This window comes from Cavia porcellus, unplaced genomic scaffold, assembly GCF_034190915.1.
Source record: "Cavia porcellus strain 051 isolate PalLab524CR breed Dunkin Hartley unplaced genomic scaffold, mCavPor4.1 scaffold_21, whole genome shotgun sequence".
NCBI classification, from domain to species: Eukaryota; Metazoa; Chordata; class Mammalia; order Rodentia; family Caviidae; genus Cavia; species Cavia porcellus.
In genome coordinates, this window is record NW_026947504.1 from 35,099,741 (window position 1) to 35,126,612 (window position 26,872).

General features: G+C 47.2%; 1 protein-coding gene and 1 long non-coding RNA gene across 3 annotated transcripts in view; one reads left to right on the plus strand and one right to left on the minus strand.

The window, feature by feature from the left end:
• The window catches only part of Flt1 (fms related receptor tyrosine kinase 1), a 166,883-nt gene that overhangs the window by 3,733 nt on the left and 136,278 nt on the right, over positions 1-26,872 (minus strand). For both annotated transcript variants that reach the window (XM_003477257.4, XM_013141002.2), the window contains exons 19-30: positions 26,389-26,493; positions 23,877-23,990; positions 21,795-21,883; positions 17,545-17,701; positions 17,035-17,132; positions 16,014-16,136; positions 14,330-14,441; positions 12,797-12,896; positions 6,649-6,754; positions 6,198-6,340; positions 4,174-4,258; positions 2,412-2,506 (exon numbers count right to left, since the gene is read on the minus strand). In XM_003477257.4, the coding sequence (XP_003477305.2) occupies positions 2,412-2,506; positions 4,174-4,258; positions 6,198-6,340; positions 6,649-6,754; positions 12,797-12,896; positions 14,330-14,441; positions 16,014-16,136; positions 17,035-17,132; positions 17,545-17,701; positions 21,795-21,883; positions 23,877-23,990; positions 26,389-26,493 (1,327 nt within the window). The remainder of the gene's footprint in view (positions 1-2,411; positions 2,507-4,173; positions 4,259-6,197; positions 6,341-6,648; positions 6,755-12,796; positions 12,897-14,329; positions 14,442-16,013; positions 16,137-17,034; positions 17,133-17,544; positions 17,702-21,794; positions 21,884-23,876; positions 23,991-26,388; positions 26,494-26,872) is intronic.
• On the plus strand, positions 17,700-21,360 carry LOC134471963 (uncharacterized). Its single transcript, XR_010041750.1, has 2 exons — positions 17,700-18,795; positions 19,538-21,360. It is a non-coding gene; the product is annotated as an uncharacterized LOC134471963 (long non-coding RNA).

A 26,872-nucleotide genomic window follows, 5' to 3' on the forward strand; every position in this document is an offset into this window, starting at 1 on the left:
AGCTAAGTGGCACAGTGCCTGCTTGGCAAGCGCAAGGTCCTGAGTTCCATTGCTGGTACTACCCCCTCCGCAAAAGAAGGTAGCTGGGAGGGAGGAGAGAACTTTGTGAACCACACTGGGCCGATGGGTCTGGCACCTTCATGTTCTTTTAGTCTCAGAATAGAGGATACAATTTATAGTTTCAACAGGGATCAGGAAAAAAGTAGTCACCCATTTTCTGACATGCATTTATCCTAGGTTCTCCTTTTATCTGTCCTTCATTGGATTCTCTGACCTGCTGTCTTAGTCTAGTGCCGTTCTTGTGTTCATATGAAAAGTAAACAATCATGTGGATGTTTGCCCATCTTGCTGGTTGACCAGAAGGTTGAGTATGTCACTTCCTGGAAGGATTTGGACCATTCTGTGATATAGATCATGGTTCAATAAACTGCAGCCCAGAGGCAGACCGTCTGTCTCTCTTTAATGAGAGTTCCATTAGGTATAATTTATATCCTACACAGTTCATTTATTTGAAGTGTACCAGTCAGTGGTTTTTAGTATTGCTGTAGTTTGTGTGTTCATGGTTCCCACAGGCCTATCTATAAAGGCCTGGTCCCCAGGGTATACTCATGGGAGCAACTTCCAGGAGGTGTGGCCTACCGGGAGCCCCTTAGGTCACGGAGTGTGTGCCCTTAAAGGGGGCCGCAGGATCCCAGCCCCTTCCTCTTTATTTCCTGGCCATGAGGTGACCATCACATGCTCCCCACGATTGCCATCTGATACCTCAGTGAAAGCCTCAAAGCAAACAGGTGTGCCTAGTCTTGGACTGCAATTTCTAAAACTGTGAGCCAAAAATACCCTTTTCTTTCTATAAATTAATGACCTTAAGTACTTCATTATAGTAGTGAATTCTTAGACATATACACATTAGGGGCTGGGGATTTAGCTCAGCGGCATAAGCACCTGCCTTGCAAGCACGTGGTCATGAGTTTGATCCCTGGTACCGATAAAAAAAAAGAAAAATAAATAAATATACACATTAATTGTACAACCATCACCACAATTTTGTAATTTTTAAAACCATACCTATCTTCCTCCTATGACCCCAGCCCAAGGCAACCAGTGTCTCTCTGATTGGCCTATTCTGGAGATTTTATAATGAAAGAACCATATAATATATGATACTTTATGGATATCTTTTACTTAGCATAGTATTTTAGGGCTTATCCATGTTACACTGTACTTCATACCTGTTATTGACAAATACTACTTTTTTGTACCAATATACCCCCTCCTATTACCCTTTCATCAACCATTGGACATCTGGGGTGTTTCTACTTTTGGCTGTTAGGAACAGTGCTCTGAAGAACATTTGTATGCCAGTTTCTGTGTGAACATAAGTTTTTATTTTTCTTGGATGTACACTTACAGATGGAATTACTACTAGGTTACTGATACTGGTTAAACTTTTGAGCAACTGTTAGCCTGCTCTCCAAAGTGACCATACCATTTATATTTCTACCAGCAGTGTGTGAAAGTCCCGATTTCTCCTGTTGCTCACCGACAGGCTTTCTGCTTCTGCCTGTCCTCGTGCGTGTACAGAGGTGTCCCATGATGGTTTTTTGATTTGCATTACTCTGATGACGAAAGATGCTGTGCATCTTTTCATGTACTTTTGGACTGTGTACCTGTTCATGTTTAGAGAAACGTGGCCATGCTTATTTCCTTGTGTGTCATCTATGGCTGCTTTTATCCAGAGACAAGAAAGGTAGGCATTTGAACCAGGAAAGGAAGGAATATCTAATAGGCCTAGCCTTACCCAGTGTGGCACTAGCCTTAGGTGGAGAGCAGCAAAGAGAAGCCAAGGCCAATGGGATTTAAAAAAAGAACCCAACTCTGACAGCAGTGAACAGTGTGGAGGCATCAGCTGATTAAACCAGGTGTTTGGGGAGAAATCTTCAAATGAGAAAGGGTAATAGGACCCACAGGAAGCAGCAGGTCCTTCATTTAAAGAGCTGGATTCTTGAGGCGGCATGCCTTAGGTCTGATAGTACTGGGAGTCCTCTAAATAAAACCTGTCGGCCCAGGGCACCATGCTGGGAGCACTGTTTTGGGCTCCTATGAGCTGGTCTCCATCTGCACCTGCCAGGGTGGGCTTACCAGGCATCCTTCCACTGAGGCTCTGTGCAGCCTGTATTTGCAGCAATTTTCTGCATGATTTTCCCTCTCAAACCCGGGATCGTGGTGTGCATTTTATGCCCCCTTTCTTGCCCTTGGGGAATAAAAGTGCTTTTCTTCTTATGTGTGAACAGCATAGTTCAGAAGGGCAAGCAGCCCTTAAATATCCCTCTTCCAACCCCCCAAGCCATCTTCCCCCACACTCCCGCACCACCCTGCGCGAGCCGATGACGGAAACGGCACTGCTTGCTTACTCAATCTTTAGCGAGGACTTGGGTTTGCTTGCAGTCCAGGTGAAGCGCTTCAGCAAGGGGGAGGCCAACAGGGTGCTGCTGTCCAGCCGATAATCCTGGTGGAGAAAGGAGAGGTTATGTGCTGGCCTGGCCCAGAGGGGCCGTGCGTCACCCAGGCACTGCTCTCTTCCTTTTCGGTGCCTGCCTACAGATACAGAGCATTTGCTTTATAGCTTGGTCAGTTACAAGTACTGCCTACTCCTGGTGATTTTGAGGCCCTTCTTCCTGAAGGCTAAGTACATTTAAACAGAGATAGCTTCGGGAAACAGAGAGCCCTTGTAAATAATACACTTTTATACAAATTATTGCACCGGTACGTGGAAACGAATTTTGGCAGATGAGGACTGGCTAGTGGATATGTGGTCATTTGGTAGCCAGGATATATAAAAGTCCTGAGGAATTAAGAAGACATGGTTCTTTTCTTTTTCTTGAAGATTCTATGGAATTTTGAGGCCACCCCTTGGTCATGTTTTCCAGCAATCACGTCTTGGTTGAGTCATCTTTACCACTAAGTTTTATGTCAACTCTTCGTTACTGTAAATTCAGCATGTTTCTGTAAGCAGATTTCATACCAAAGTATGCTTCCCTTGGAGGCTCTGACTGGGCTGGACTCACTTTTTAATTATTAGCAAGCACGTTAGCAAATGAGAAAGCTGTCATAATTTACCGCCTTTTTAGCTTATTGTTAAGGCTGTGGAATCCTCAATATTGTTTCTTAGACTTGAACCAGTGTACCACTAAGCAGCAAAACAAAATTTCTACTTTATCTCTGCATTCTGCAACTTATAATTTAAATGTATTTAAAGTATCATATCCCTCTGTCTGATGTGCCTATGAGAAGGTTCTGGTGGTTTTTAAAGTTAACTCTTCTTGTTTCAAGGCTATACTAATTGTAGTGATCACCCCTACATTGGAGTTGGTCCTCTAGGTCACCTCCATGACATGGTCATCACCAGCATTTAACTAAAGGGTACACAGGAATCCCCAGGGCATCTGTGACAAGGTGGTAACTGACTGGCTAGGTACGGGTGGGTACTTGTTTCTGACCTGCGCCTGCATTGTGGTACCATACTTGTCTGGAAATCACACTTAGTACCAGTGTCTGCCATACCTAAAATGATTTCCTGCCCAGTCTTCCTCTCCCCTTCTTCCCTCAACCCTCCCCCCATTTAAAGCTTTAAAGAGAAGAGCAGGTGGAGGCTCCTGTTTGCCAGGCTGTGCTGATTCCTTTCTCCTGCAGTGTCTGAGCAAGGACACAGGTGTTCAGCCTGCAGCACCTCAAGGGGCAATGCCTAGAACCTAGGTGGGCTTGTGCCTCCAGGCTGCTACAGCACAGGGCCTCTGCTGCACCAAGAGGTGCAGAGCACTCCTCTGAACCAGGAGTGCTACTACTATTTTGGAAGCAGCTAGCATCAGGGACAACCAAGAAGCTCAAACTACACAGTGAAATTTCCTAAACTGAATTCCCACAGGCAAGGGGCAGGCCCCAACTAAATTTCCACAGGCAAGACGCAGGTCCTGGAGTAATCTTTGGCCATCTTCAGAGAGTGGAATTCCGCTTTCCAATGAGCTTTTCATAGCTAAATCTGATTGTTGGTCCCCTTGACACTGTCACCACTGATTAATGGCTCTCACTGACCAAGAGCTACTCTAGGAGGTGGGGTTTGGAGTCAGCAAAACTGTTCTACCAAGGTGTGCTAAGAAGTTTAATGTCACGACTTACGTTAAACATGGAGGTGGTATTTGGTGAAAGTTCTTCAAAGGTTTTGATTCTTTCCAGACTCATGAATTTTAAAGCATTTACGTATCTAATGAAGAAGCAAGAAGAAGAATCATAACAGGAAAATAGATGCAGCGCTGATTAATGAGGAGAGCATCCACCCTGTATCCCAGGCTAAGAGGAACCACAATGCCAGTGGTCCTGTGGCTCATCCTTTGCATCATGTCCCTGGGCAACCCTCACAGTAATCCACTTTCGCACATGGTGTCAGTTCATAATCTACAGTTTTCAGCAACCACCACCCCCTGAAAAAATCCATTGTGAGCCATTTTGAAATCAGAAAATGCTGAGCCTACGAGAGACCTGCAGCATTATCTGACCTGAATGTTCTGTTACACAAAGGGGAAAAATGATGCTTATGTATCAAATGCTATGAACTTGTCACTTATAGCTGTCTACTTCCTGAAAGGGTGTAGGGTGACAAATAGAATGATCCATCAGGGTTCATAGCTGGCTTCAGTGCATGATTGAGTGCAAGAGCCACTCTCATATGTTCTGCCCTGTAAATACAGATCGGGAGAGTCCAGTCATAGCTGCATGATTTCTCTATCACCAACTGCTGATTTGCATTGATGACCTATCAGGAAGACTGTCAGGGCTATCCACTAGCTAACTGCTCACAGGCAGAACCACTACTTATCAGATTCCTCAGTCGGATAGTCATTGCCCTCTACAAGACTCAACTTCTTAGCTCAGTGGGCCGAGGCTAACACTGGGGAAGGGAGGCCATACTACTTTGACCTTTTGCTCCTCTCCCTCATCTCTAACCCAGCTGGGCCGTGCTAAGGTATTTGCTCCAAGTGAGTGTTTCTCTTTGAAAACAGATGAGCCATCTGCTTTGGCCTCCCCGGCTGGCTGTGAGCTGTGTGAGCAGTGACATCGACCAGTCACCCATCCCGGGTCTGGACTGACGGCTGAGTTCTTCAAAGCCTGTCCTGGGTGGCTATCGCTATATCCTGACTGTTGCAACTGTTCCCTGTGCCTGGGTGGCCGAACTGAAGTCAAGGCCCCAAGGCTGCTGATAAGCAAGGTGAAAGGCCCCCAGGACAGTCTGAAAAGGGCCTAGTAGGGTCAGCACTCCTGGTTTAGAAACTCTTGTGCCATTTTCTGGCCTCAAAGTTTTGATGACTTCACCTCTTTGAAGGCTGATATCTCCATTTGCCTAACAGAAGTAATATGCATACCACAGGATTGTTCTGAGCATAAAACCAGCTGATTCACGCAGACAGCTTAGTGCAGCATGGGGCCACAGACTGGACGCGTTTAATACGTGTGTAACTATGGGCACAGCTCACTAGCTGCCTGAGGTTCTCAATAAATATTTCTTCCTTTGCCTTTTTCCGAGCTCCTTTATGATGAGGGAGGATGTATTAGTTTGGGGAGGGCAGTTCTGTTTGTGTGTGTAGCTTTAAAGTTTAATCAAAAAGTTAAGATCAAGGAAAGAAATGGAGGATAGCTTTGGAAGACTAAAGAAATGGAGGAAAAGGTATTGTTCTTGATTGGATCCTGCTTTTTAAAAGAAATGTATAAAATACACTTGAGAGAAATTATGAAAATTTGACTATGAGATGATAATATGAAATTTCTTTGATGTGATAATTTTTGGTGTGGTTATACAGAAAAGTTTACTTTTTATGAGGTATATACCGAAAAAGGTTTTTGAAGAAAAGGTTAGAATTCTGTAAGCCCTCTTTAAAATGGTTCAGAAAAAGACAAACTCCACGAAAATATAGAATATACAGATACAATAGCGCAAAATGTTAACAGTGGTTGAATTTAGGAGGTCAGCATATGGCTGATCATTACCCAATTCTCTTTTCCTTGTTCCTTTCCTCCCTGCTTTCCTCTCTCTCTTTTTCCCTCTCCCTCTTCCTCTCCCTTTCCTTCTCTCTCTACCTCTCTCCTCCGCTCTGTGTATGTGTGTGTGAGAACAACCTATAATAGAAAGATGGGAAAAGAAATCTTACCTGACATCATCCGAGCTTCCAGAATTAAATGTTGGAGCTGAAATACTATCCTTGAAAAAGTCTTCAGTGAAGGCCGGAGCTGAGTATGCAAACCCACTGTTTCCTGTCAGTATGGCGTTCAGTGGGATATAGTCCTTACCATCCTGAAATACCAAAGATGGAGTGCTAATTATAGAAATTTCTACTTCAATTTCCGTGGAGCATTATATCAACTTCAACTGTCATTTGCTCAAACTTGTGTTTTGTGAAGGTAACTCTGCACAACACACACACACACACACACACACACACACACACACACACACTTTATTGGTGATCGTCCCTACTAGTACCCTGAAAATTAACAAATCCCCTTGGCTTACATTCAAAGGCATGTGGTCTTTTTTTTTTTTTTTTACTTCCCGCTCCCCGGCATGTGGTCTTTGATAATTCTGCATAATTTCAGTTTTACCTGTTGCACATTGGCTTGAAGCAAATCACCTAGTTTTTCCACAAGTTCTGCAAATCGTGGCCTTTCCTTTGGGTCTTTGTGCCAGCAGTCCAACATGATCTGATAGCTGTTGGGGAGAAGCACATAGAAAGAGCTGGAGACTGCTAATATTTACACAGACTGGCCATGAAAAGTAAGGGTGTCAGCTTGCATATATATGGATCATGCTTTTGATGATACGGGCCACGGCTTCATTTTAGGTTTGGGTCTGTATCACCAACACAGAAGGGGCTGTTTGGGCCAAGTACTGCCAGTTATGGAAAACATAGTGCCCCCCCCCAGGTGGCTGAACAAAAAAGCCCTCCACAGCTCACAGACCCAAGACCTCTGGGTGCCTGTAGCTTCTGCAGAGTGGAAGGAATGAGTCCTGTGGTCCAGCAGAGGTGCTTGGAAAGGAAGTGGCACTGTCTGCTGCTGTTGTGTGTGAAAAGGAACATGATTCCACTCACTTTCAAAGCAGAACAGCGTCCTCAAAGTTAAGTACAGATGCAAAAAAGCAAGGGGCAGAGTTTGTGGTACTCATTTCATCCTTGGGTTGTTGTAAAGCAGGTTTGAGCTGGTTTTTCAAGAAGTTCATGGTATTTCTAAGACCTCACAGTTCCCTGGTTAGGCTGTGCAAATTAAGACAGGTGGAGAAGGCCCTGGGGACCTGACCCATGTCACTTCCCAAAGGAGAGGTCTACACAGTCAGATTAGGTCCTTGTTCCGTGTGCTCGGTTGCTGTGTGTGGCTGGTTGTTTTTTATTCAGCTTTTTTTTTTTTTTTTGTCTTTTTCCTTTTTATCGGTACCGGGAATCGAACTCATGACTGCCTGCTTGCAAAGCAGGCGCTTATGCACTTTATTCAGCATTTCTAAGCTCTAGCTCTTGCCTCCACTGAGGCAAAAGTATGGACTGGGCTTTCAGATCTGAAACATCTGTCTTAATATTACAGGGGCCAAATCTTGTCTTGGGATTCCAACATCAATAGGATTCCTCTTTGATGCTTCTTGTTATGGGTTGTATCCAAATGTCCCCCCAAAGCCTCATGCAGTCACAGCAAGAGCTTTTCAGAGAAGGCTGGATCTACAGTGTGTGTAATTATAAATCATTCCACTGATTGGTCTGACATAGTTCTGACCAATTAAGGGTGAGAGTGTACACCACCTTAGGGCAGGTAGCGTGCATAAAATACAAGGGGCAAAAAGAGGGCTGATGTGCTCTCGTCTGCCTATTTCTGTGGACTGTTGCTCTCTGCCATGCCCCTCTGCCCTGCTGCCCTTTCTTGGAGCCAGCCAATTACAGACTGAAATATCTACACAGTGTGAGCCAAATTAACCTTTCCTCCTATAACTTTAGGTGTTGAGTATTTTGCTTCAGCAAATATAAAAGTAAATAAAGACACTTCTGCTTTAAAAGGTATTGGGCACCCTTCTTGGTCATGTCTGCACAAAGTGGAGGTCTATACCTATTCCTGTTCCTACAAAAAATGTGTCAGAGGTCGCCATACAGGGGATTAAGGACTCATTCTTTTTGGGTTGTTCATGCTGTTCATGGACATTGTCTCTTTTGGATATTCTGAAGAGCTTTTTGATCTGACTGAAACAGATCAAAATCTGATTAGACTAAGGCTTTGGGACTGGATCAGAATCAGCGAAGAATCACTAAGTGGCCTGGAACTCCTCTCCATACCCTTCACCCAGTGTAGGATCTGGCATGCCAGGACTCAGTGTCTGCTGATGGAAGTCACATCGGTCTCTGGGAAGAGAGCTCAGCTCCTTCCTGAATTCTTCAGCACTGCAGATGTTACTTGTAAGGGAGCTGGGTGAGGTTAGCAAAGGCTCGAGGCTCTGTGGCACACATCCTACCCTGCCTGCCAATTGTTAGATGGCTGGCTTCATATCACAGCCGCAACTCCTGATACTCCTATTTTATTCCAACCCATATACAGAAGCTGGCAAAGATGGTAAGACTATAGAAGGCTTAAGAAGAGAAGTAGCTGGAGGAAGATGAAGACAAGAAAAAAAAAGGAGATGCTATGGGTAAAGTTAACATGAAAAACTTGGTATCAGGATTCTGAGGACTTCCTTGACGTTAGCTGCTCGCTCCTTCCTGGCAGCTGGTAAAAAGGAGGAACAATCGATTTTATGATTTACACAAGACAGAAATTAGAACCCGCCAGTTGCTTGGCAGAAACACACGGCTGCTATTGGTAGCATCTGAACGGAGGTCCTCCAGATGGCTCAGCAGCATTGTCACCCATCAGGAAGTCATAACGTCATCGGCCTACTTTGTACCTTGTCTTTCAGTGTTGCCAAGCCTTCACAACAAAAAGTGTCATTCAGTAACTAATTCTGAGAGGCCAAGCAACATATCCCAGGTGAGTTTGTCCCAAGGTTCTGGTATAAACAAGGATACAATTCTAGATACCAAGGCTTCTAAGGCACCATATGGTCTCCAGACATCTTCCATGGCTCTAGTCTTTAAGAGAAAGCTTTCTGGTGGGATCTGGGCTTTAACTTCCGATAAGCACCTGACAAACATATGCCCTACATCTTTGATTAGGGGACAGGAGCTTGTAGAGATGGTACAAAGATAAGAGAATCAGCAATTCAGGCATCTGATCTTCATGACCCCTTTCCTTAATCCTGCTCCAAACCTGTGGGCTAAGACTCTTCTTAGAAGACAATTCCGGAGTTCTTTGTACCTGCTTCCCTCAATTCACAGAGACAGTGGCAGACATCAGCTGGTTCTGAGAGCCGTCAGGGTGATGCTTGGCCTTTGTCATCACTGCACTGGGCCACAGGTTATAGAAATTGAAGACAGGAAAGAGCGAGGGAACCCTAACTGTTAACTCTGGGCTTCTGTCCCTGCTTTCTGAGAAGGCAGAGGACGGCTGGTTCGGCATCCAAGCTACAACTACCCCTGAGAAGTAGTCCTGCTGACTAAAGCCTCGAGGCACTTGCTCTTGGGTGCTGCTAGAACTGGTCATCAGCCTTCCACAGCCAGCCTTCTAGCCACCAGTGGACAGAAACAACAGCAAGCCACATGGTCTGCACAATCCAACATGGATTTCATTGTAAGGTAAGTTTACACGTTTCCCTAATACACTGTAGGTACAAAAATATATATTCCAGAGACAGGTGTTCACCAGAGAAAGATATGAGGGGCCTCCCCAAGGTGGCCTGGCCATGGCAGCCCAGCTGCTTCTGCCTTACCACACACACAAGCCCCGGGCCTCAAGGCTTTAGTCTCCAGCAACAGACAAGCGTCTGGAGGCAGGTGCAAGGATGTTAAATGCACACCCAGATAATCTAAAAAAGGGGCAAAAGAGCTGGGACTGAAGCTCAGTGGGAGAGCACTTGCCTCTCATGAGCAAGGCCTGGGGTTTCATGCTCAACACCTTAAAAAATTAAAGCAGGGAAGGTGTGAATTGGGGAGCAGCAAGGAGTCTGTGCCTGGGGAGCAGGGAGCAGCTTCCCTCCAACAAAGGATCTGGGCTGCAATCCAGCAGCAGCAGCAGCTCAAGGTAAACAGAAGTGAGCAGCTATTTGGGAGGATGCCCTCTATCTCCTCAGAGGAAGCCAGCCACAGGGACCACCTGCAACCACCTGCTCTCTGCTAGTTTCATGTGTGGCTGCTGATTTCTGGAGTCTACTCCTCTGGGCTACAATGCAAGAGAATCAGCTCAGCAAACGTTCATTGCTTTTTCACTTTTTAAAAGGCATCTGATTAAACAGGTTCTGGACAAGGGAACAATGTCTTGACTCAGTGTTATGCAGGCTTCCACCACTGAACAGGTTTAATAATGTAAAGTGATGCCAGTTGCACCCGAGCTGACGTGAGGGAACCACGGTGGGAAGAGTTTCCTTTCCAAGCTATCACTCTGACTCCCAATGTGTACCACTTTAGCACAGGTCAGGTCACTGACTCCCAGTTCTGAGAAGCTGCACTTTTGTCCTCCCCAGACTTTCCTACTGATGAGCAAACACGGAGATACTTCCTCAGCTCTCAGAGCCAGCCTAAGCAGCTGGAGGCTCCAGTTCTCGCCTACAGAGGAAAACTTTCAAGATTTCTGATACTTATTTCTCTGCAGCTGAGGATCTGTTCACTTGAATGAGGCTCAGGGGTGGTTTGTGCAAAGACCTCCATGTTTGCTAAAATTCAGGGAAGGCTTTAGTCCAAAGCCCAGTGGCTTCATCTCTCCAGAGTTGTTTTAAATCAGAGCCTGGCTGAGAACTGCAGCTGCCCCTGGAGATGTCAGGAGGGTGTTGCTGACGACTCAGACCAAGTCATCTAACTGCTCAGCAGTGTGGCCTTGGCTGGCTCACTGCGGTGTTTGGTGTCTCAAGTGTTCTCATTGCAAAATAGAGCTTTACAGCATTCTCATCGGCGTCAGGTATATTACTATGCAATAAAGGGTCTGGCGCTGATGGGCACTAAATAACCGCTTAGTAAATAAATGCATGTAGAAATTACAATCATACTTAGTGATGATTTTCAGGTTCTATGAGAACTACAAGAACATAAGCATGGGGTATCAGAGAATCAGATCTTCTGGGGGATGCGGGGGAGAATCCTAACTTAACAACCTCTGCGTTCAGCCTGCGGGACTGGGTTCCAAATTTGTCTCCCCTGCCACTCTGCTGAGAGCTTTGTTCAGAGAGTCTTAGCTGTGATATTTGTTGGATTCAGACTGCAGTCGCACTGATGCTCAAGGCTGTGGGACTGTCACAAGAGACCCTGTTGGAGGGGGCTGGGGATTTAGCTCAGCGGCATAAGCGCCTGCCTTGCAAGCAGGCGGTCATGAGTTCGATCTCTGGTACCGATAAAAAAACAAAAAAGACCAAAAAAAAAAAAAAAAAAGAGACCCTCCACACGGGGAAGTGTGTGGAGAACTGTCAAGTGCAAAGCTGCCTCATTTCACACCACCCCTCTTGTGTGGCCCCTATCTTCAAGCTGAAGAAATCAAGCAAGTAAAAAGCCCTGAGGTCTGCAGCATTCTGCAGCCCTCACCCAGCTCTCAGAAAGAGGCCACACCACAGCTCCCTGGGCTTCCTTGAAGAGGACTGTATGCCAGAGGACAAGAACAGTCCCTGCCTGTGCCTGCCTGCAGGCTGTCCTGGCCACGCCTTGACTCCCGAGTCCTCTGTCCCACTCACCCAGCAGCTGCCTGGGGTCTGACCTAGCTTTGTCTTGAGATGCTGAAGGAAAGGCAGCGTGGCCTTTGGCCGGGCCCACACTTCCTTCACTGCCCCGGCTCCTCCTCAGAGGCCATCCTGGCCCCCGAGGACCCCATTGTGTGGGTGGGAGGGGGAGAGCTGCCCGCCAGTTCAGGAAAGGTGGTGCCTCTCAGCGAGGCCCAAGTCCTTGTCAGCAGCTCTGAGAACTGCAAGTGTCATCACATTCCTGCCTGAACCTCAGAGTGCAAAACACACACAGTGCCTCAGGAAGACAGTGGCCCGAGGAGGCGAGCAAGTGCGTTCACCCACGGAGAAGGACGGCCTGGCCGTGGGGAGGCACAGATGGCAGAGGGGGGAGGCACCTGAAGAAGCCATCTGCTTGGGGCATTTCCAGAGAGTAGCTGGTCCTGTTCCTAAAGGCCTCTGAGGGGGTACTGACTGCGTAAACTTCTGTGGCATGTGATCACAGCTCCAGCCAGGAAGTCCGCTGTGCCTTCCTCCTCTCCTGCCCTGTAGTCCAAACCAAGCCCAGGTGGTATGGCCCGGAGCGCTGATCAGTAGCACTGAGAGACCTCAGCCCCGGAGTGCTTTAGCTTATTAGACTCCCCCTGAGGAATGAGGCCAAGATCTTGCATTCAGTGCCTGGGCGGTCTGTTCCTTGTGCCAGGATTTAGACCTGGGAACTGAATCTTAACTCCAGCTCCCAGCAAGAGGCCTTGAAGAGTCATGTCAGTGGTCAGCAGAGGAAACAGGTAGGGGTGGACCAAGGACAACACATCCCACTGCAGGAAAACACTCCCAGCACAGCTGGGCCCAGCAGGCTGAGAGTGGAATCCCTGGAGAAAGGAGGTGCCTGCCTCTTCCAAGGCTGGGGTTTGCAGGTCAACACAGCCACCGCTGGAAGGGACCCTGGAGGGAGGCAGCTGGGCGGGGAGGAGCAGGACTCACATTTCAGGGGTTGCGTACTCAGGGGCCCTCATTCTCATGCCTTCCTTCAGACGACTGCAGAAGTCCTCATCCATCTGCACTCCTGGGTACGGAGACCCACCTGTGGGGGACAGCGTGGGAAAACAGGCAGGTTATGGTTTCCAGGTTCGCAAGACTGGGAGCAGTTCAGTGTTTGTTTCCTCCCTTTAAAGCAGTATTTTACTAATAAATCCCTAGTGACAAAGTGGACCTCAGAGTAGGTCCACCCGCAGAGGAGCTCATGAGTCCTTGCCAGGGATGCACACTCGGATGGCCGGTCCTGCATGGTTGGGTCACTAGTGACCGAAGGCCAGGCCCAAGTCTGACTGCAGGGAAAGGGGCAATCTAAAGGGTCCCCACCTTGTCCCTTAAAGGAGCTCTAAGGAAAACCCGTCCTTAGAGATTCATCGCTTGGGTTAAAGATCTCTTTTTATTTTTTATTATTATTATTTTATCGGTGCCAGAGATCGAACTCAAGACCATGGGCTTGCAAGGCAGGTGCTTATGCTGCTGAGCAAAATCCCTAGCCCAAGATCTCTTTTTAAAAAGCAGATGGAAGCCGTCCTGGGTGGTACACATCTATAATCCCAGCACTCTCAGAGGCTGAGGGAGGAGGATCCAGAGTTCAGTCCCATCAAAGCAATTTAAAGACATTTACCTCAAAAGTAAAAAAAAAGTGGGGGGAGGAGAGTGGAGACTTGGCTCAGGGGTAGAATGCCCATGGGCTAGAGCCCCTAACACTGCAAAAAAATTAAAATGAAGTCTAAAATAAAGCCCAAGGGCTGGGGCAAGGCTTCTTGTAGCTCACTGGTACTTCAGTGAGGAGGATTCAGTTCTTGCAGTCCCCAGCCACTATGACAGGCCTAAGGGACAGGACAGGGTTGAATGGTGTGTGCCAGGGGCTGCCTGTGCTCGGGAGCCTACAGAGCAGAGGGGGCCAGAGGGCCCTCACTTTGCCCTTTGCCAGCCAGACCAGCTCCTGACTTCCCTGCGATTGCTGCTTATAGGGACATCCCTGACTGGCAGGGGCGGCGCTCACACCTGCTCCTCTCAGCCTGTACTTTCTAGTCATGGCTGCGGGTAGGAAACAGCTGGGACATGTGAATGCTGGCACTGTACTACTGTAGGGCCACTGTGGCCGCCAAGCTGCTTTCAAAGACTGGAAGCAACAGGTGCCTGTCCTCAAAAGCAGGGGAATGATTTTTGCACATTACAGGAAACCAGGGATGTTACTAGGTGACTTTTATTTGCTGTAAAAGTCAAACTTTTGGCAAAGCCCAGCAGACTCTTGGCTAGAATGCACGTTCGGGAGGCCGTATATTGTCACTGTTTTCTGTGAGGAGATGTGGTCTGCTGTGTGCACAGCTCTGAGGGCAGGGCCTTGAGCCAGGCTTCTAGAAACCCACCATGCACAGTGCTGTGGGCAGGATCACCCGTGCAAATGAGTGTGCTGACTGTCATGATGTGCTAATGTCAGAGGCGGGCGTCTGACACCCTTCCCACCCTCAAATTTACCTAGAGAGAAGATTTCCCACAGCAACACCCCATAGGACCACACGTCACTCTTGGTGCTATAGATCTTGTCAAAGATGGATTCAGGAGCCATCCATTTCAGAGGAAGTCGAGTCTAGAAGAGGGCAAAGGTGCCTTGAGCAGAAAATAAAACACACCCGATCCCAGTGCCTGCGGGTCACCTATCCCATGACACATGGCCCAGCATGCTTCTTTAGAGCAGCTACGGTTTCCTGACTCGTAGGACATGGAGTGTCCTTCAGGAGAGCACCATGCGCCACACTGACCCTCCAGTGGCAGTGCATGGTTAGGGTACCCCTCCAGGGTACCCCGTATATCCTAACTCCATAGCTCAGAAACAAATCTTCACCTCGAAAAAGCCTAAATTTCATAGGAGCACTTAGGGCTAGGGAGGGACCTGAATTAGTAGACATCTAGAAATTGGTGGTAACTTCACAAAATTTTTCCTAAGAATTTTGAGACATTCTTAAAGAAGACAGAATTTTAAGTTACTGTTTGGGAAAAAAGGGTGTAACTTCACGGGAGAACACATGCCCAGCTCAGAAGGCCCCCAGTTCCTTGTCCAGTAACCCTACCCCCACCCCATTTATTGACTAGGGCAGGCAAAGGATCAGAAAGGAACAGATTCAGGATGTGTGCACGTTTAAGTGTATAGCACCTAGGGGAGGATAGGTCTGGTTTTCATAGAGACAAAGTGTACTTTTCCTCCAGATAGCAGGAAGCTCAGTGAGTTTGCTGGGAGCTGGGATGCGGACGGGCAGGAAATGTGGGGTAAGAGAGACAGAAGGAGAAAAAGGAAGGGGCAGAGGCAGGGAGTGGATGGGAGAGACAAATGGGTAGAAGCGGGGCAGACCAAAACAGGCAGATACCATCAGAGTGAACCAGGGCTCCAAGGAAAGTTTTGTGGGCTTTTTCCCCCTTTTATCAAAAATGACTGTGGAACAGCAGATCTTGAAGCCGTGTCTGGGGTTTCAGCCAAGACTTACTAAGTCGGGGAGGCTGGGGGCGGGAGGGGCGGGCAGCAGCGGACTGCACTTGGGGACCCTTCTGGGTGATGCTCAGGAAAGCTTAAGAAGTGCTGTGGAACAATCCTCAGAGCCCAGACACAAATGGATGCGTCGGGGTAGAGGCCAGAGCAAGAGGACACAGGAAGTCACCCACTAAGTGACAAATAACACTGTGTTCAAAAACAAAATGGGGAAGAGAGGCCAGCGTGAGCCAGCAGGGAGATGCTAGACAAGGAAAGCGCGCACAGAGGTAAACAATTTCCTCCCAGCAAGATAGTCCCCTTCCCCCTCCACCCTTTCCGGAGCTACGTGCACCTGTGCAATCAATCACCCGGGTTTATGTGAGGGACAGAGTCCAGGCTGTCCATGTCAGTGGCACAAGAACTCCCACAGGAGCACAGGGTAGGATACACTCTCCCCGGGCCCCACCGAACAGTCTCAGGCTAGCAAGTCAGGGGCACCAGTGCCCGAGGGACAGATACCAGGCCGGGGCTTGGAGAAAAACAACCAGGAGGCAGTGTCCTTTCTGAGGCCACAGAGGGCTGTCCACTAGAAATTCCTTGATTGCTTGTCTTCATGTCAGAGGTTTTGGGCACTACTGCTGACGAAATTAAAGTGATAGGGCACAAATGGGTCAAACAAATCCCAAGGTGACTTACATCTCCTTTTCTCACATAATCGGGGTTTTTATAAATATCCCGGGCCAGGCCAAAATCACAAATCTTCACCACATTGTTCTCAGATAGAAGGATGTTTCGCGCGGCCAGGTCTCGGTGAATGCACTATAATAAAACAGTTGCATAATCAACACGCTTCCTTAATCAAACCGACTAGTTTCCTGTGCCTGCTTGGTGTCATCGTTCTCAATTTGAGGACCCATTTCACATGCAGTGAAGGAAGTGACTCCCGTCACGCCTGGTGTTACCGTAAATGTGAAGCCCATCTTTAAAGACGTGGGTCCTTTGAGGCCCCAAAGTTCAGAAACGCTCTGAATCCCCCGGCCCCTGTTCTCCATGTGGCTTCCTGGTCAACCAAGTTGACAGTGTGAATTTCCCCATGGAGTAAAACTTCCCGGCGGTATTCTGAGGGGCAGCATCAGATGTCTGACCAGCAGAGGTTTTGTGGGAAGCCCACAGGAAGGTACTGACGGCTGTCCTGTAAATTCAGGTCCTCTAAGATTCCAGACTGTTTTAAAACATGCCGGAGGGCACTGTGGAGAAGGTTGCGGGGTTTGTCTAGTCCAGATCTGGTGAGATTCTCCTCTAGAATTAAGTGCTACCCACTGGTTCCCTGGGCTCATCATTCTGAAAGCTTGTCACACTTGGGCAAATTAAGGAACTTTTTGTGGCCATGTTTCAGTCCATGTTTAAAAACACAGGTAAATCCAACTACTAGGAAAAGTGGATTTAGAGCACAAGATTAGGTCTAGGTGAAAAGGAAAAACAGCAGAGGAAAGGATTCTGAAACTTTTGACCATACATGATACTATTTGAGAAAATTAATATGTATAAAACCTCATTTAAACATTATGCAATGTATGGGAACATACTCCATCACGTGTACAAATTTTAATGTATCAGTTAAAAGTAAGTGTTAGATATCAAACGAAAAATGTTAAAACCTCTCCTTATCCCTGATATTTTTTTTAAAAGAAGAAAAATAGTAAAGAGATAAGCTGACCTTTCTGGAAGACAAAAACTCCATGCCTCGGGCCACTTGAAAACTGTAAGAAATTAGATCTTCCATGGTGATGGGCTGCTTGTAGAAATCATCAGAATCTGCAAAGCATTAGAATCATAACTGTTTGTAATGGCTCTTGTTACCCCACCAAATCCCAGTTTATTGGAACAATATTAGCAAAACATAAAACAACCCAATAAATGGATCAGAATTTCTCTGCAAAAGCAGAGACAGCAGCCCATTGGATCCTAGCACTGGGGTGGGAGGCAGCGGGGTGGGGGGGACCTCTTAGGACAAAAAGACCCAGGGCGGGGGAAACAATCCACAGTTCCCTGTCAAAATTAGTAACTCTGTAAATAATCTTAATTCAAATCTTATCTCCGCAGGACATTACTCTTCAAGTCTCCCACGGATGTTTATTAGGGTGATAAATAAGAAAAAAATGTCTGAGATGCACAGTGTGTTGTAAAAATATCCCAGACTGTAGGACAGGAAGGAATTAATACCTACCCTCCTCTTCCTCCACATCACTCAGACTTTTATCTTCCTGAAACCCGGAGCTTGCAAAGCTCTCGCTGCTGGTGACGCTGTCTAGCCTGGGTTTCTTGTCCTGTTCCAGGCCTGGCTCGGAATTCTCTTTCTTAGGCTCCGTGTGTAACGCAGCATCCTTACAACAGACCGAGAAGGGCACGGGTGAAAGGGAGCCTGGCATGGGCATGCAGACCCTGGTCCCTACATGGACTTAGAGAGTGTTACTATACAAAATAGACCCTGGATCAGCAATGCGGTGCTAAGGGAGCCTGGCACCGGCTACTCCTGGGCTTGTGGAGAGTACACTGCTCTCCTGGACACCATCTTGAGTCAGACAGATGATGAACAGTAGCGGTCTATAAGCCTCCTAGCAATTCTACGGAGAAAAGGGGCCAGAGAGAGACTTAAAGTGTTGGGTCACGTATGGAGAGTTAACCGCAAAGCTGGTACCCAGAGTTGGCTGATTCCCGAGCTGTGTTCTGAACTACTTCTCTGTGCCACCTGTGAAAGATGACCTGACTCTGTCATCTTTCTGTCCTCGTTCAGATAGGTGAAAGAGATTCCCAGCACAGTCAGGGATTCACTCTGTGGTCCCTGTGGGAGGTTACAAGAGAAGGGCACAGTTACTGATTTCTTTGGTTTCTTTGGAGGAGGGAACCAGAAATTTCTTTCTTCTTCATTTTTTTTTCTCTTCTTTTCTACTCAAAATTGATATAGGTTGATCCTATCAAGAGTAGACAAGGCCTATCCTGGACTGGGCAGCTGCATTCTGGCATATATCCTGGGTCTTCTATTAGTGAACAAATCTCCTTACTTTTCTGGGTTTCCTTTCCCTCGTCTACACAGCTCTATCTGATTTTACAATGCACAGCAATAAGATAGGTTCTGGCCATTCATGTGCAATGATAAAAGATATTTATTGCCTTTAGTTATTCACCTAAGATCCTGGAAACTCAGCACACACAGGGGCTTTTAGGAATGGATCGCACACCTAGCCCGGACTCTGCCAGAGGCAGCTCCGACACGGGCTGCAGGGCCTTGGGGAGGTGGCGCCCCTGTCCACTTGTAGACCAGCAGGGTTAGCCGCAGTCAGCCTTCTCATCCCCTTGGCTTTCCTAGGAACGCCACGAAGCAGCAGTGATTCCTCCACCAGAGGGCACAGTGGGAGCAAGCAGAGGCTCGAGTGAAAGCCTCAGAAGAGACAGCCCTACCAAACCCAGGAGAATAGAGGTGAGCAATGTGCCTGCCCCAAAAGAGACCTTGCAGCATGGTGGATGGGAGGTGGGCCTCAGAACGAATGACCACCACCACCTGGACACTGCATTGTGCAGGGTCCCTCGGGCGTTCAGCTCTCCTAATCCAGTCCAGGATTTCCAGACTGGAGGGGTTATGCACTGCTCAGGCAACCACCCTTTCCTAAGAGCAGGTGAAGAATATAATTGTTATTGTGTTTCCATGAGGCAGTAGGGTTTGGTTCTGCTTAGCAGGAGATTGGAATTTTATTCTCCACAAGCCCCTTTCCACAACAGGAAACTTGGCAATGCTGGGGGGAGGAAAGTGCCGATCCCCACCCCTGGCTCCCTCAGGGCTCGGCACCCAGAAAACTCTCCAGGCAGCCACACCCTCAGAAGCTATACCTGGGACATGTCACCCACCTGGCCTTGCTGACTGCTCACCAATGTCTATTTATTTGGCTTTGCTTATCAGTAACCACCTCTATGAAATACAGGTTTCAGCAACACTGGTGGAACAGTGAATTTACTACAAGTAATATTTAAGGAGCCTGGCAAATTTATTTGGAAAAGCATACATTGTTTTTTTTTGTTTTTTTTTTTTTTACCGGTACCAGGGATCAAACTCACGACCGCCTGCTTGCAAGGCAGATGCTTATGCCGCTGAGCTAAATCCCCAGCCCCTATTTTTAAGTTAGCCTTTGGTTTTATACTTCTTTTTCTTTTCTTTCTATCTTTAGGTTCTAACTGGAAAAGTCAGCCATGGATTTTCCAGGAAAACCCAGCGCCATCAGTTTGCCCAGGGAGGAGAACCAGCAAACAGTGCCAGAGAAGGAAGCACATTCTTCAAAACAAAGAATGAATGAACCCGAAAGCTCCATTCTGCTCGAGTCCCTGGGGGTTCTACTGGCTTGGCTCCTCCTGAACCCTGCCCGGGACTCCAGGACCCGAAGGAATTTGCACTGCTTTTAGCCCAGGGCACCACGATTTTTTTTTTTTTTTTCTGATATTGCTTGTTTGTTTGTTTCCACCTTATCCAGTGTGGTGCCCAGGAAAACAATGAAAAGCAAGTAACGAGAACCGGATCTGGGCTGGGGAGGCTGCTCAGTGGTAGAGTGCTTCCTCACCTGTGCCAGGCCCTGAGTTCCAATCCTAGCACCACAAAAATGAAACAAAAGACGTAGGTCTTTCCCTTGGCTTCACTTATGGTAAATGAGTTTTTAAACAAATTGCTTAGTTTCTTTGAACACCTCTACAATCCGAGCATATGAATCAGTGGTGGTGACTCTTTGAGAGCTTTTAGTCTTAACAGCCAGCTGTCAAAGGTCCACCTCCACTGATTCCTAGCTGATCATGAAGACAGCTTTCAGCATCAAGGTTCCAAAGACTAGAGAGCCTGGTTTGAAATGGGAAATATATCCTTGCATTCACGTTCCAGTCTGTTCAACCAAGATGCCTACGTCTCCAGTTAAATGAAACCTTATGGGTGATAGTGGGCCAAGTCTCCAGTAGCTCTTTTTGTTTTTTTGTCTTGGAGACAGCGTCTCACTGTGTTGCCCAAACTGGTCTTGAACTCCTGGACTCAAACAATGTTCCCGTCTCAGTCTCCCAACTAACTGGCGCTGCAGGCATGGGTCATGACACTTGGCTGTGTCCAGTAGTTCTTGTTTGTGTGTGAAGACTCTTGCCAGTGTGATAGAGATGGGCATCGTTCTATGATACCTGAAATTTCATGCAGTATACAGAGCAGTAGCATTAAATTGGAGTCAACCAATGTTTGCGTTTTATTCCAGCAGTACCGGAGATCCAACCCAAAGCCTCATACACACAGGAAAGCCCACTGCCGGTAGCTACATCCCCAGGTCACACCCTGTCTTTGTGTCTCACTGGATCGCTACTGCTGCTACTGATTATGTTTATTGAGTGCTTACCTGAAAGATTTTGAATCTTCTAAAAATCCCATTACCCGGGCTCTATCATTAGCTCTGTTTAATACTGGAAATAATAAGACCTAGAGATTAACTTGCTCAAGACGCCAGGTTTTGTAAGAGAAAGACACAGGATTTAAATCCAGGAAGCCTGATTCTGAAGCCTGAATGCCTAACCTTTGCATCACACATTTTCATCACCACGATTGCCGATTGCTTGCTAATGATGTTCAAGTGTTGCCTCCTGGGTTTCTACTCAGAGAAGAGCCGGCACTGTCATCATCACATTGCAAAGTGTGAATTGTCAGTGCTCAGATCTTGGACACAGGTGTTTTGTTTTGTTTTGTTTTGCTTTGCTTTGTTTTTGCTGGTGGGAATAGAACTGAGGGCTTTCACATGCTGGGCAAGTGCTCGACCAATAAGCTGCACCCCCAGCTGCTAGGTACTCCTTTTATGACCTCTTACTTAGTGGATGCGGCTAATTCAGTCAGTTAAGGAAGTCACAGGTGTGGAGCGGGAGAAAGGGGGTAGGAAGTGAACAAAATCATTTCCAGCTCTGGTCCGACCACTGAGGACTACAAACAAATCACTCAGTTTATTGTATCCTTAATTTCCCTAATAAATGGACACAACTATGTCTGGCATCTTTCTTTCTTTCTTTCTTTCTTTCTTTTTTTTTTTTTTTTTTTTTTTTTTTTGTACTGGGAATCAAACTCAGGACTTTTACTTGTGAAGCAGGTGCTGTGTGCCACTGAGCTATGCCCCCAGCCCCCATCTTTTTTCGTGACATGACAGAGAGACTAAGATTATTTGGCAGTTATTTATGTAGGTGGCTAATTTAACTCCCATCATCAGCACATACACTGGGATAATTAAATCTTTGAGCTCCCCACAAAAAGAGTATGGCAGAGTACCATGGAAGGAAAACACAGAGAAGAAAGAGCAGAAATAAAGTTTTAAGTCAAACCATTAACGGAATGATTGATACAGGTTTCTCCTGTTTAGCCTAAATGGCAACCCACTACTGTCAAAGCAAACAACATATAAACTCCTCTTTTAAAATCCTTACCTTACTGAGAAAGAATAAGTCACGTTTGCTCTTAAGGTAGTTGGATAGATTCCCATATTTGCAATATTCAACAATCACCATCAGAGGCCCTACAGGGAAACAAAACAAAACAAAACAAAACAGCACATACTCAGCCGTGCCAGCTCAGCCAGCCAGTTGCCAGCCCTCAGCCAGCCAGAGAAACCTCAGACCAAGTGATCTTTATATTAGGAGAGCCTAGGAGCGCAACCTAGGGTGAAAGGCTGTGAATATGGTGATTTTTTTTTTTCAATTTAGTATGAGAAGGGATTTTAAAACTAGAAATGGAAAACGAAGATAGATGGAGAAGGGATGGTGCAGGGGCATGAGAAGAAGCGGAGAAATAAGCCCAAAAGAGAGGAGAAGACAGCCCAAAAGGCAGCCATCCTCTGCCCACCCCAGGTAGGCCCTGGCAAGAGGTCTCTGGTCACTGTCACACGGGCCTCGAAATCACTAAGCAGCTTCTCTCTGCCTCTCAGGTGGGAAAAGGGGTTATCTAGTCTGTCTCCCCACAGCATGCTGCCTGGCAGAGTCTGTGCAGTTTGCTGTGGGGCTTGTGAGAGCCAGTAAAGCTTTGTTTTACAGCAAATTTTTTGTAAAGAACCAGGTAGTAAATATTTTAGGGTTTGCAGACTGGCCAACTATTCAGGTTCTGTCTTAACAGACCTTGTTAATTCAACCGAAGAACATGACTGTGCTCCAACAAAATTTCAAGATCACAGAAATTTTTAATGTTTTATTTCTTGTCCCAACTAATTAAAAAGGTCAAAGCATTTAAGCCAACAGGCTAGTTAGTCATTGGCCGCCCCTGTGGCCAGCTGTCGAAAGCAAGGCCACCTGCACCGGGGCCAGGCCCAGGTGGTAACATGAAGACCTTGCTTTGCCCTGTACACTCCTGTGAACAGAAGGACACTCCTGCGGCTCAAAGCTGAAATGACCCGGGGCTGTGCCAGCAGACAGCACACTGGGAATCCGGCCCCAGGCCTCCAGGAAGAAAGCTTTCTGTGCTTCTTGGAGGCTCGCGGAGGCGGGAGCTCATCTCAGTAGAGTAGATTTCTATTACCACCAGGAACTGCTGGGTTTTAAATGTTTGTTAGGCATCCTTCTCTTCCCTTCAGGTTCTAGAAAAAAGCTGCTACCAGAGTTTTTTTTTTACCTCCCTAGTGAGGAGGTCCAGTGTCCACCCATGCCTGCTGGAGTCCAGCAGTCCTGTGCTCTCAGAAAGGGCTTCCATGCAGACCCCGGTGAGAGGTGAGTGAGCCTGTTAGCCTTGCTCAGTTTCACGGGTGCAGCTCCGTGGGAAACAGAACAAAGCTGCAGCAGCAGAAACTTCAGAAAATCTTATCAGATGATGATGGCGGAGTGCGGGGCTGTGTCTAGGTTCCTACGACTGTATTCCGGCCTCCCTAACCCTTAACTGCTCTTTATCCTACTACTCCTAGGAGGTGGGTCTCCCCTAAGGCACCTTGACCCCTACCTCCTTCATTGGGGCTTGGAGATATTTGTAAGTCCAGTTCCCTTGAGCCTTTCTTTTTGGCTCACAAAACAAATATACATCCACAGTCAAGCACTGCCCTGGCCACAGAGGCAAGGAGAGAGGTTTGCAAAAGCAAGCTGGAGCCTCAGTCATAAGTCACAGCCCCGGTCCTGTCCCTTGCCATCTGGGGTAGAGTCTGTCTGCACGATGGGTGTGGAGGGACTGGCCCTCTGTCCCCCACCTTACCACCTCCTAGTTCTCCATCTGTAATGATTCATAGGTAAATGTTCAAGGAATGTGCAACCTTTTACACTTTTAGTTACTCTCCTTTAAAGTTATCGAGAGGAAAATGCCTCCAACTGGCCCAGAGCTCACGGAAAGAGATCTAAAAGTAAGTCAGACTCTTCTGGGTCTTGAACCTTACCGGAAAGGTATTTGCAAGGTGGGTGCACCCTCCATAAATGTTTGTGGGGCTGCTGACAGCCCGTTTTCTCAGAGGTGAGGAGGAACGGGGGGGGGGGGTGGTGGAGAGAAGGAGCTACCCAAGAGCTCACCGCTTGGAGACGGAGCAGCCTCCCCTCCCTTACCTCCTTGCTTGGTGCAGGCTCCCAGCAGATTAACCACGTTTAGATGGTGTCCAATGTGGGTCAAGATCTTGAGCTCAGTCATCAGAGCTTTGTACTCATTGGCTGTGGCTCCCTCTGTGAGAGAAGTGAGGAAAAGTCAGGGCGACAGGACAATGGGCTCCCTCCACGGCAGGCAGGCGGCATTCCTGCCCTCCTTGTCAGTGCTCCACCGATTGCTTTATTAACTTCCTCGTATTCTGCAGAAAAGGCCAAATCTCCAGACTGTTTTCATTACTCCTACCTCCTGAGCCAACATCCTTTTGATTACAGTGAGGCCCAGTGTGGCGACAGGGTTACTCACTGAACATTTCCTCCTGGTGACCGGACCCAGTTTTGTTTAGCAATGTGCTGACTCAGAGTGGGTACCCAATGAGAGAGCCTTCTAAAGGTTCCCTCTGGAGCACGAACAGGTGCAGCAAGAACTCTGCGAGCAGCAGGTGCACCCACACTTCCCCTCTTTCTCCCTGCTTAGGGAGTCAGAGAAAGGGAGCGTGTGTGGCCTCCAAGCGCAGGCAGAATTTCTGTAATCATCTTTGCAGTGTGTTATTTTCTCCCTACACCCTTCCATTCCTGGAGGGTTATCTCGGGTTCTGAAGACATCTGACTTCAACTTCTTTCTTAGAGACGATGGGACATCAGTCCAAGCATTAGCAAAGTCTAGAGCCTAAGTTGAATTTGTCCTGTTTGTTCTTATTGGTTAATTTCTAAGGAATTTTTTGAAAAATTTACATGTATCTTTAGAAATATAAAAGTCACCAGGTGTGGTGGCTCATGCCTGTAATCCCAGCACTCCGGAGGCTGAGACAGGAGGATCGTTGCGAGTTCGAGACCAGCCTGGGCTACAAAGTGAGCTCAAGGCCAGCCTAGACTGCATAGTGAGACCCTGTCTCAAAAAAAAAAAAAAAAAAAAAAAAAAAGAAATAAAGTCATAGTGCAAAATATCCAACAATATGAGTTGGAATAAAAAGTAATGGAGAGGACCAGGAGATGGCTTGGTGACAGAATGTGTCTTTAGTCTGCACAAGGTCCAGGGTTCAATGCCCAGCACCAGAACACAGATTACACAAAAAGGATTTGGAGTTAGGGGATCAAAGTAAAGTATTAAGTCATTCCACCCCACTTCGATACCTAAAAGCAACCCCTTCAATGTTAGGGACTCAGACCCTTTTTATGCACTTGTAAACACCCAAAAAGGTCACATGTGGAGGGTTTACATAAATGGAATCATTTGTATGTTTAAAATTTGTCCTTTTCCACCTTTTATATATCAGACATTGCTTGTTACTTTTATTAACAGTGTTCCTGATATTTAGGCTGTCTGCGGTTTTTCGCTGTGATAGTCATACTGTCATAGAAAGTCTGTGTGTCACCTATGCAAGTGTTTCTGTAGGATCAGGTTCTGGAAGCGAGTTAAAGGTGCATACATTTAACCGTAGTGATATTGGTGTGATTGTCAGTGTGGCAGTTCATAAACCTTGCTGCCTTTCTGGGCGGAGCACAGGGGGACATGTAGTGCACAGAGCAGCACAGCCTGCCTGCCTCCTAGGCCTGCAGGTGGTAGCAATCGGGGACTCAGGAGCAGCTGATAGAGCAGATTTTCCTACTCTGTTCATGTCTGGGAAGGATTGTGAATCGTTTCCATGCAGCAGGCTACGCTCATGTTCAGGAGTTGGGGGCAATGATCAGTTTAAGGGGGCCAGGTCTCCGCAACCCCGCTTTTGTGCCACTGTAGCTTGAGAGAAAGAACAGTTTGCTCAAAGCTGGAAGACTCAGACAGCGGAGACCTCTGCTGTTCCTGCACTGAGAAGCTGTGTGGCTCTACAGGCAGCTGCGCCCCTCTGGGCCTTGTCCAGAGATAACACCCACCTCTCAAGGCAACTGAGGAAAAGATTTAAAAGAAGCACTTTTGGGTGGTCTGTGCTAATAGAGGTCCTAATCCCAGTGTGAGTTGGCCCTCCCTCCCAGTGTTGCGGAGCTGGAGCATCCTTCAGCACTAGAAAGATACAATTCAATGTTTTACTTGCTAAAAAGGAAATGTTTGTGGTTAGGACTTGCCAACATGGGACAGCTTAAAGCTCTAATCGAGTAAGTTCTGGCTTTATGTCAGGGCAAGCTCAAGCTAGACCTGCTGGTTCCTGACATGCAGCTGTTCCCAGGACACTGTGACAGTGCAGTTTGAATCCCCGTGTCAGGGGCTGCAAGTCCCTGGTACTCGTGCCTGAGATGTGAGAGGAGAAAGACTGTAGTGTGATGAGATTGCTTTCCCATCACCAGTTCTGGCTGGTGCGCCATGAACAAGGTACTCTGAGCTAGGGTGGGCTCAGTCTAAAAGCCCTGGAGCGGGGCAGCTTGCATCAGTGAGGAAATGGATGTGTCCAGAGCACAAACGGCTCCTGCTTAGTCCTAGGCTGTATTCAACTTGCACCAGTGTTTAGGGGCTTTGTGATGGTGACAGCCAAACCAGCATACAGACCTTTCAGCATCTTCACAGCCACAGTCCGGCAAGTGGGTGACTTCTTAATGCCAAAGGCTGACGCTTGAACCACTTTCCCAAAAGCTCCTCTTCCCAGAGATTTGCCTGCAAAGAAAAGACATTGATTTGTTTGCCAAACCAGCAGGGCGAGTTTGAATCTCTTTGCAGGAAGGAAATGCCTTTTCCTACTTGTTGTGTGAGGTCTGTAGCTTTGAATGGAATAGGAGACATAATAAGGGACACTTTTCTGGGGTCCCTTTCTTTCTTCTATCTCTGAGGCCCCCACATCCTTCAGTAGGTCCCTAGAAGGCATTCAGCAAGGTAAACGGCCATTTCCTTTTCATGGAGTCCTGAGGGGCAGTGGGTTGGGTGGTTTCTGCACATTCAATAACATCACCAAGAAGACACCTCTGACCTAAATCCCTTTTCTTGCCGAGTAAGGTTATTTCTTCTGTCTTCAGCAAAACGAGAGGAGTCAAGAATG